At 40.1% G+C, this 9,768-nt stretch overlaps 2 protein-coding genes and 1 long non-coding RNA gene across 3 annotated transcripts; all 3 read right to left on the bottom strand.

The window, feature by feature from the left end:
- Nucleotides 1-522: 522 nt before the first annotated feature.
- Nucleotides 523-1,152, bottom strand: LOC121813101. Its single transcript, XR_006053513.1, has 2 exons — nt 1,038-1,152; nt 523-621 (listed from the first exon to the last, which is right to left on the bottom strand). It is a non-coding gene; the product is annotated as an uncharacterized LOC121813101 (long non-coding RNA).
- Nucleotides 1,153-2,883: 1,731 nt separating this feature from the next.
- LOC121813100 (C-type lectin lectoxin-Phi1-like) lies at nt 2,884-7,402 on the bottom strand. Its single transcript, XM_042216611.1, has 5 exons — nt 7,355-7,402; nt 3,923-4,067; nt 3,673-3,836; nt 3,433-3,545; nt 2,884-3,320 (listed from the first exon to the last, which is right to left on the bottom strand). The coding sequence occupies exons 1-5, from the start codon at nt 7,400-7,402 to the stop codon at nt 3,194-3,196; spliced, it is 597 nt and encodes a 198-aa protein (XP_042072545.1). The 3' UTR covers nt 2,884-3,193.
- A 141-nt stretch (nt 7,403-7,543) lies between these two features.
- Nucleotides 7,544-8,957, bottom strand: LOC102296203 (C-type lectin domain family 4 member G; the record flags this gene model as incomplete). Its single annotated transcript, XM_042216610.1, has 4 exons — nt 7,544-7,980; nt 8,093-8,205; nt 8,333-8,496; nt 8,583-8,957. Coding segments are annotated over 4 exons (779 nt in total), but the record flags the coding sequence as incomplete, so codon positions are not given.
- Nucleotides 8,958-9,768: the final 811 nt, after the last annotated feature.

The raw sequence follows: 9,768 nt of genomic DNA, 5'->3' as shown, positions 1-9,768 counted from the left end.
TCTTTCTTTCTTTCTTTCTTTCTTTCTTGGAGAGAGAATTTTGTCATGTTTCGTATTGAAGAACTGTGTTTCCTTAATCAAAATAAAATGTTTTAACATCATTTTTGTAGGTTTAAGTTTCTTGGGTCAACTTGAGAGCTTTAATTTTAGATTTACAAATCTAACCTGTCTATCACAAAATAAAGGTATTGGCATGAAATAATGACTTGGTGTGGGAAATGGCAGGTGTATCAAAATATCAGTGAGAATGTGTCATTGTAGCAGGGTGGGCTTTGAAATACAAGGCCCACGATCTGAATAAACTCCAATAATAGTGGATCTCATACTTTTCATACGATGCACAAAGTAACATCAGCTGATCGCATTGAGAGCAGAAGAACCGATAAGTGTGATTGATGGGCAGGCAGACTAACAATCCCAGGGAATTGGACTACTGGAAACCAGCTCTCAATTCCCATCCCTCCTTCCAGTTGTGTTAACACAGAGTGATTTTGTTGGATTTTTGTTGTTGTTGTTTTTTGGTTTTGGTTTTTTATAACTCACCATTTTTATCAGGAGTTTGTTGAGTTGCTTCATTTTCAACCTTCATTTCTTCATGTGCAGCTTCCTTGTCCTGTTTTACTGAAAGTTTAAAGGGTAATTGGAGTTAAGCAGTTTTCAAACAACCACAATTTTCGTAGACTTTGGGTCATTTTGAATGAACAAAATGTTTTTGCTCAATGTTGACAGAATTCAGCATCTTAAATCTAATTTGAGACATCACAGCTCTTTTTAGAAATGTATTTTTTCTCTGGAACTTTGCCTTAGATTGTACTGGGAAAGTTTGCCTTTGATGTGGCAGCACATATCTCAGTATCTGACCCACTGGATTAGCTCACAGTCTTTTTTTACTGTTTACTATTACTGAAGAAAATATCACCTAAACCAACATGACTTGAAACAGTAATCACATAGAGATGCAGACTTTGATTCACATCAATAGCCCTGCGTTTTAGAAAATCTTTTTTGATACACTGCATTTGAAAAGCTCAGCTTACCTGCTGATTGTGTTCGTTTGTTAGTTCTTAATATGACCTTCTCCTCTGCCGTAGTTACCGCCCTGCTGCTGAGGTTTTTGGGACTTGTACACTGAGCAATAGCACTGTGCTTAAAATATGGAACATAATAATTATCATAAAAAACTTCCGCAATAAGCTTCTGCTTTTGCCTGACAATGTAAGATGGTTCCATATATGGATTCAAACTGAATACAGAGTGTTCTTATGTACCAGTAACTAGACACTTCTTGTGACTTGTACACTGACAAATACCACAGAGCATGATAATAAACTGCTGCTTCACCAGTGTAACTCTGTCTCTTCTAACCTCTGCTTTTGACATATACACTCACTGGACACTTTATTAGGCAGGCGATGCCTGTACTGAGATGACATTGGCTTTGCCTTTATAACTCCATTAATTCTTCAACAAGGTCCAAGAAGTATTCCTGAGATTACTATTATTATGATTGCATCTTACACTTGCTGCAGATTTGCCAGCTGGAAATCCATGATGTGAATTCCCCACACCACACAGAACTAATGAGCCAACCACAAGGCATCAACTCATTGCATTTAGACATGTATATAGCCAAGACAACCTGCTTAAGTTCAAACTAAGCCTCAAAATAAGGAAACCAACTCCCATGCTCCCTGTTTTTCATGAAAAAAATCACAAAATGTTGATGCTTGTGGGGAAGAGAATAGATGTGTCAAGGCAAATAAGACTCTTTTTAAACCATGTGGAGCAGCTCTCACTATTAAAAACATGATAACTTTAGTCAGCTTAGTCAACTTTAGATTTAGTTGTGTTAATGCTGTGAAGCGCAGGATTCTTTATTCCGATGTGCGAGACTCTTGTGGTCCTTCATGAAATTAGCACAAAGTATGTGGAAGCGGTTAAAAGCCACAAAAACATGCAGAAGCAACTAGAATAATAAAGAGAAACAGGAACATTATTGTGTGAATGTTACACAGCATTTAAATGTAAATTCAAGCTAGCACTCACGAAATTGTGCTCCACACATTTTTTGGCCTTTGACTACTTCCACATACTTTGTGCTATTTTTATGTAGGACCACAAGAAAAATAAAGACTCCTGTGCTAAATAATAATATTGTGTAATATAATGTGCATCTGTAAATTGATTTATGAATGGGTTTTAAATGATTCTATTTATTTAAACAGTAATAAAGTAAGTTATTTTTTTAATAATTTAATTTAGAATAAAAACACTATTTATAAATCAATATCTCAAAATGAATTAATAATCCATGAATAAATATTGTATTTATAAATATAAATATATTTTAAATACTTAAATCAAAAATTGATTAAAAAAAATTAACCTCTGAATAAAAACATTTAACATTTAACTCATTTAAAAAAGCTTTTTCAAATTCCAATTTAAAAAACATATGTTCAAAATCTTTTTGAAAGGTTGATACTGGACTGAAATCTGGTGACTGTGGAGGCAGTTTGACTATAATGAACTCACATAGTGTTTTATCTGGCTGGAATCAGCCAAAAGAATTGTGGGTATGAAGAGATGGACATGTTCAACAATAATACACAGGTGGACTGTGCCATTTTTATTTATGCTCAGTTGGCATAAATGACCCAAAGTGTGCCAAGAAAATACCCCCCAAACCCTTACAGCACCACCACCAGGCTGAGCTGGTGATACAAAGCAGGATGGATCCATAATTTCATTTCAATCAATGTAAATGAATAAAATCAAAACTTTACTAACAACACTAAAAAAAGTCAAGCTGATATGATAACAATATGCAAAATACACAACACGAGACTTCAATTATAAGCTGAACTTCCTGTTCTTCTCTGCTGCTCTGTAGCTGATGTCGTCACTGTGACTGATTAACAAAGTCCAAATGTAGAGGCCAGCTGTCCTTCTTCTACATGTTACAGCAGTTTGAACAGTGTTGTTCTTGGCTTGACTAAAACATTACTCATTAATATAACATAGCTTAACAATAGCTATCATTGCAACTTGAAAAAATCTCAGTGCAGATACTTCAGGGAACAACTGCTTGATCTGAAGTAATGCAGTGCCCTCTGTTGACCAGTTATTATCACCATTATTTTATTTTGAGACTGAGACTATCCGAAAGTCCTCTGAAGTTTTACTGCAGTATTCAAACAGACAAAGCTTTCTTTTTGCAGATCCATCGGTTCTTCTCAGCACAGCTCAATGATTTAAATCCTTGGTTGTGGACAGAGATTGCACAGTGACCATCAGAAGGAGGCTGGTTCATCCAGGAGCTGAGGAAAACAAGAATTCTGCTCAAGGCTGATGGACACTGGTACACTGTAATTGATTTATCACAGATTTGGGAAATACTTGAAATTTCTATTGATTCAAAGTGTCTCTTACATATTAGTCAGATTCCTTCCATCCAGCCACTTCCATATCCCATCTTCAACTCTCAGACCAATCCAGTATCCTTTGTTTTCATCATATTCCCAACTCTTTTCACTGACAGTTTTCTGAGGACAGAGAGAAAGTTGTCAGAGATATTTAGACAATTTGCTCTAAGAAAGCTTTCAATCTAAAGAAATTATATTTTTATTTTCATGAAGTCTGTCATAAAGTGTCCCACAGTTTTCTCAGTACCTTTTCTTCTTCATTAATAACAACAGGTAAATCTGAACTCTTTTCTCTGCAGTTTTCTTGAGCTTCTTCCCAGGTTTTCCATTCATCACGTTCAGCATTATGAACTGCATAGCAGCTGGACTCAACATGATCCCAGCCAGCATGACAAGGCTCACATTTTCTGTCTGCAAGGATAGACCTCAGTTAATAAACATCACTGCATATTTCTGTTAAATTTGGTATTTTTGTACATGATATATTTGGAACATACTGTTATTTTCTTTGGGACAGTAGGCATCAATGCTCCACTGAGCTCGACTAACATTGAGCTCAATCCATGGTGTTGTCATCTGTTGTATTTCTTCTGTTAGGTTTTTCTTTTCTGTCTCCAGCTCCTCATTTTTCTTTTTGAGCTCCTGGTTTGAGTACCCTCCATGGAGAAGGAGGCTAGAGGGCAAGATCAAAGTAGCACGGAGGGAGGTTAGCCAACTAACGGAGTTGCAGAAAGGTGCGACAAAGAAGGTGCATAAGAAATACAGCAAACTGTCCATACCTGAGGCCTTGGAAACTGCCAAGCAAAGACTCACAGCCTTGGCCAGCCGCTTGAGGAGGTACACCAGAGAGATAGAAGGCAGGAGAATAAACCAGCTGTTCTCCACAGAACCAGCAAAGGTGTACTCTCAGTGGCAAGGGAACAATAAGAGAACAGCACCACCAAGGCTGGAGACGGAGCAATACTGGAAGAGCATATGGGAGAAGGACGCAACCCATAACGGCAATGCTCAGTGGCTAGTGGATCTGAGGGCAGACCACAGCGACCTCCCTGAACAGGGTCCAGTAACCATCACAGTGGCAGATATCCAAGAAAGGGTCTCCAGTATGAAGAGTTGGACAGCACCAGGGCCCGACATGGTTCACGCCTACTGGCTAAAGAAGCTGACTGCACTCCACGAGCGTCTGGCAGCACAAATGAACCAGCTGCTAGTTAACGAGAGACACCCGGAATGGCTAACTGAAGGCCGGACGGTCCTGATCCCCAAGGACCCCAAGAAGGGACCGGTCCCCTCCAACTACCGACCAATAACCTGCCTCAGTACTACATGGAAGCTCCTGTCAGGCATCATATCGGCTAAGATGAACAGGCACATGGGTCAATACATGAGCGGGACACAGAAAGGAATTGGCAAGAATACCAGAGGCGCAAAACACCAGCTACTGGTAGACAGAACAGTCAGCCGAGACTGCAAGACCAGACTGACCAACCTGTGCACTGCCTGGATTGATTACAAGAAGGCCTATGACTCAATGCCCCACAGCTGGATACTGGAATGCCTAGAATTGTACAAGATCAATGGGACCCTAAGAGCCTTCATCAGGAACTCAATGGGGATGTGGCGTACAACACTAGAGGCCAACTCCAAGCCCATAGCACAAGTCACCATCAAGTGCGGGATCTACCAAGGAGATGCTCTGTCCCCACTGCTGTTCTGCATAGGCCTGAACCCCCTCAGTGAGATCATTAACAAGACTGGCTACGGATACCGGCTACGGATACCGACTACGGAACGGAGCAGTTGTCAGCCACCTCCTGTACATGGATGACATCAAGCTGTATGCCAAGAGTGAACGAGACATCGATTCACTGATCCACACTACCAGGCTATACAGCAATGACATTGGAATGTCGTTCGGACTGGAGAAGTGTAGTCGGATGGTAACAAAGAGAGGGAAGGTAGTCAGAACTGAGGGGATTGAACTACCAGAAGGCAACATTGCAGACATAGAGGACAGTTACAAGTACCTGGGGATCCCGCAGGCAAATGGGAACCATGAAGAGGCCGCTAGAAAGGCTGCAACCACCAAGTACCTGCAGAGGGTCAGGCAAGTCCTGAGGAGTCAGCTGAATGGTAAGAACAAGATCCGGGCCATCAACACGTACGCCCTGCCCGTGATCAGGTACCCTGCTGGGGTAATAGGCTGGCCAAAGGAGGAGATAGAAGCCACTGACATAAAGACAAGAAAGCTCCTTACCATGCATGGAGGGTTTCACCCCAAGTCCAGCACCCTGAGGCTGTACGCTAAGCGGAAGGAAGGGGGCCGGGGACTGGTGAGTGTCAGCACCACAGTCCAGGATGAGACAACGAACATCCAAGAATACATTGGGAAGATGGCCCCAACTGACCGAGTGCTCAGTGAATACCTCAGGCAGCAGAAACCCAAGAAAGAGGAGGGAGACGAGGAACCATCATGGAAGGACAGGCCCCTGCACGGTATGTACCACCGGCAGATAGAGGAGGTGGCTGATATCCAGAAATCCTACCAGTGGCTGGACAAAGCTGGACTGAAAGACAGCACAGAGGCACTAATCATGGCAGCACAAGAACAAGCTCTGAGCACAAGATCCATAGAGGCTGGGGTCTATCACACCAGGCAAGACCCCAGGTGCAGGCTGTGTAAAGATGCCCCAGAGACAATCCAGCACATAACAGCAGGGTGCAAGATGCTAGCAGGCAAGGCATACATGGAACGCCATAACCAAGTGGCCGGCATAGTGTACAGGAACATCTGTGCCGAGTACAACCTGGAAGTCCCGAGGTCAAAATGGGAGATGCCCCCAAGGGTGGTGGAGAATGACCGAGCTAAGATCCTGTGGGACTTCCAGATACAGACGGACAAAATGGTGGTGGCTAACCAACCGGACATAGTGGTGGTAGACAAACAGAAGAAGACGGCCGTAGTGATCGATGTAGCGGTTCCGAATGACAGCAATATCAGGAAGAAGGAACACGAGAAGCTGGAGAAATACCAAGGGCTCAGAGAAGAGCTCGAGAGGATGTGGAGGGTGAAGGTAACGGTGGTCCCCGTGGTAATCGGAGCACTAGGTGCGGTGACTCCCAAGCTAGGCGAGTGGCTCCAGCAGATCCCGGGAACAACATCGGAGATCTCTGTCCAGAAGAGCGCAGTCCTGGGAACAGCTAAGATACTGCGCAGGACCCTCAAGCTCCCAGGCCTCTGGTAGAGGACCCGAGCTTGAAGGATAAACCGCCCGCAGGGGCGTGCTGGGTGTGTTTATATATATATATATATATATATATAATATATATATTTAATATAGTTTATATAATGTTCTTCCTCTACCCCCACCCCCCCCCCCCCCCCCTCACCCCCCCCCCAATTGTTTTGCACATGTCGAGGAGCGTGTCAGGCTACATTTCACTGTGTGTTATACTTGTATAACTATGCATGTGACAAATAAAAACCTTGAACCTTGAGTGCTATTTTTTAAATAATTTAATTTAGAATAAAAACACTATTTATAAATCAATATTTCAAAATGAATTTTTCATCCATGAATATTTAAATACTTAAATCAAAAATTGATTAAAAAAATTAACCTCTGAATAAAAACATTTAACATTTAACTCATTTAAAAAAGCTTTTTCAAATTCCAAATTAAAAAACATATGTTCAAAATCTTTTTGAAAGGTTGATACTGGACTGAAATCTGGTGACTGTGGAGGCAGTTTGACTATAGTGAACTCACATAGTGTTTTATCTGGCTGGAATCAGCCAAAAGAATTGTGGGTATGAAGAGATGGACATGTTCAACAATAATACACAGGTGGACTGTGCCATTTTTATTTATGCTCAGTTGGCATAAATGACCCAAAGTGTGCCAAGAAAATACCCCCCAAACCCTTACAGCACCACCACCAGGCTGAGCTGGTGATACAAAGCAGGATGGATCCATAATTTCATTTCAATCAATGTAAATGAATAAAATCAAAACTTTACTAACAACACTAAAAAAAGTCAAGCTGATATGATAACAATATGCAAAATACACAACACGAGACTTCAATTATAAGCTGAACTTCCTGTTCTTCTCTGCTGCTCTGTAGCTGATGTCGTCACTGTGACTGATTAACAAAGTCCAAATGTAGAGGCCAGCTGTCCTTCTTCTACATGTTACAGCAGTTTGAACAGTGTTGTTCTTGGCTTGACTAAAACATTACTCATTAATATAACATAGCTTAACAATAACTATCATTGCAACTTGAAAAAATCTCAGTGCAGATACTTCAGGGAACAACTGCTTGATCTGAAGTAATGCAGTGCCCTCTGTTGACCAGTTATTATCACCATTATTTTATTTTGAGACTGAGACTATCCGAAAGTCCTCTGAAGTTTTACTGCAGTATTCAAACAGACAAAGCTTTCTTTTTGCAGATCCATCGGTTCTTCTCAGCACAGCTCAATGATTTAAATCCTTGGTTGTGGACAGAGATTGCACAGTGACCATCAGAAGGAGGCTGGTTCATCCAGGAGCTGAGGAAAACAAGAATTCTGCTCAAGGCTGATGGACACTGGTACACTGTAATTGATTTATCACAGATTTGGGAAATACTTGAAATTTCTATTGATTCAAAGTGTCTCTTACATATTAGTCAGATTCCTTCCATCCAGCCACTTCCATATCCCATCTTTAACTCTCAGACCAATCCAGTATCCTTTGTTTTCATCATATTCCCAACTCTTTTCACTGACAGTTTTCTGAGGACAGAGAGAAAGTTGTCAGAGATATTTAGACAATTTGCTCTAAGAAAGCTTTCAATCTAAAGAAATTATATTTTTATTTTCATGATGTCTGTCATAAAGTGTCCCACAGTTTTCTCAGTACCTTTTCTTCTTCATTAATAACAACAGGTAAATCTGAAATCTTTTCTCTGCAGTTTTCTCGAGCTTCTTCCCAGGTTCTCCATCCAGCACTGTCAGGATTATTAACTGCATAGCAGCTGGACTCAACATGATCCCATCCCTTCTGACAAGGCTTACATGTTGGTTCTGCAAGGATAGAGCTCAGTTGATAAATATCAGTGCATATTTCTGTTAAATTTGGTATTTTTGTACATGATATATTTGGAACATACTGTTATTTTCTTTGGGACAGTAGACATCAATGCTCCACTGAGCTCGACTAACATTGAGCTCAATCCATGGTGTCGTCATCTGTTGTATTTCTTCTGTTAGGTTTTTCTTTTCTGTCTCCAGCTCCTCATTTTTCCCTCTAAGGTTCTGGTTTTCTTTTGTCAGGTTTGTCACATTTTTCTCTAAGACAGTGATGACTTGAGTCAGGTTGTTCATCTGGAGTGTGAGCTTGGTTTGGTTCCTCTTCAAGTCTTCATTGTCTGAGCTGAGTTTGTCGTTGAGATTTGTCAGGTTACGATTGACACCGTTTAAAGTTGTTTGGTTTTCTTTCAGTTGGTTCAGCTCAGTTTCATCAATCTCATGAATTGATGTGACATCTGCAAAATTAAAATTAGCTTTCAAGACATGGTAATGATGCAGTTTTCATTTTCACATTTTGTTTTTATAATTTTACCACTGCTTAAAGTATTTTCTCTTCTGTTCTAATGAAACTTTTTTTTACTAGCTACTTTTTTTTTCTTAGATTTTATGAGAAAATCTTTTAATATGAATAAAACCCACAATTCTATAACTGGTCTAATATTTCCTTAATGGGTAAATGAGATGAAAATTCCCACAATGCAATAGAGGTTCTAATTTTATGAAAATGTTATTAAAAGTATAAAAGTGCATTTTTGTTGGGGATTCTTTTGGTAATGTAGCTGCAGACTGGTTGTGTCAGCAGTCGCAGCATAAGGACTGTCCTAATGACTACTGTTATGTTTCCTTGTGTATCACATTAAAACCACTGTATTCAATTTTATTATAGAATATTTACAATGTAAAATTGCATCAACTGCTGTGTTTGGGATCATTTCTTGGTTTGCATATTTTTTTGGGGGAATTTGCATCTAAAAAGAAAAAAGTTAAAACTGAAAAATCACAAGTATTTTTTAAATGGTCAAAAATATATTAATCAAGAAATTAGTCTTATTTGTTTCCTGAACAAAATGTTGTTAAACATTGTTTAACAACATTTTCTTGTGACCAATATAATTCATCTAAAGTGCTGTTATTTATGTCTAAGACTGAGTTAATGCATGGATGTTTTCATACTTACGATAGACACTGACTGCTATGATGCCCATCACCAAAATTATACAAAGCGTGCCCAAACAACAAGCCAACTGCTGATAGTGGCGACATCTG

Source organism: Haplochromis burtoni, unplaced genomic scaffold (genome assembly GCF_018398535.1).
Source record: "Haplochromis burtoni strain Fernald_Lab_line unplaced genomic scaffold, NCSU_Asbu1 Contig_1137, whole genome shotgun sequence".
Classification (NCBI taxonomy): domain Eukaryota; kingdom Metazoa; phylum Chordata; class Actinopteri; order Cichliformes; family Cichlidae; genus Haplochromis; species Haplochromis burtoni.
This window is presented reverse-complemented; position numbering and strand designations above follow the sequence as displayed.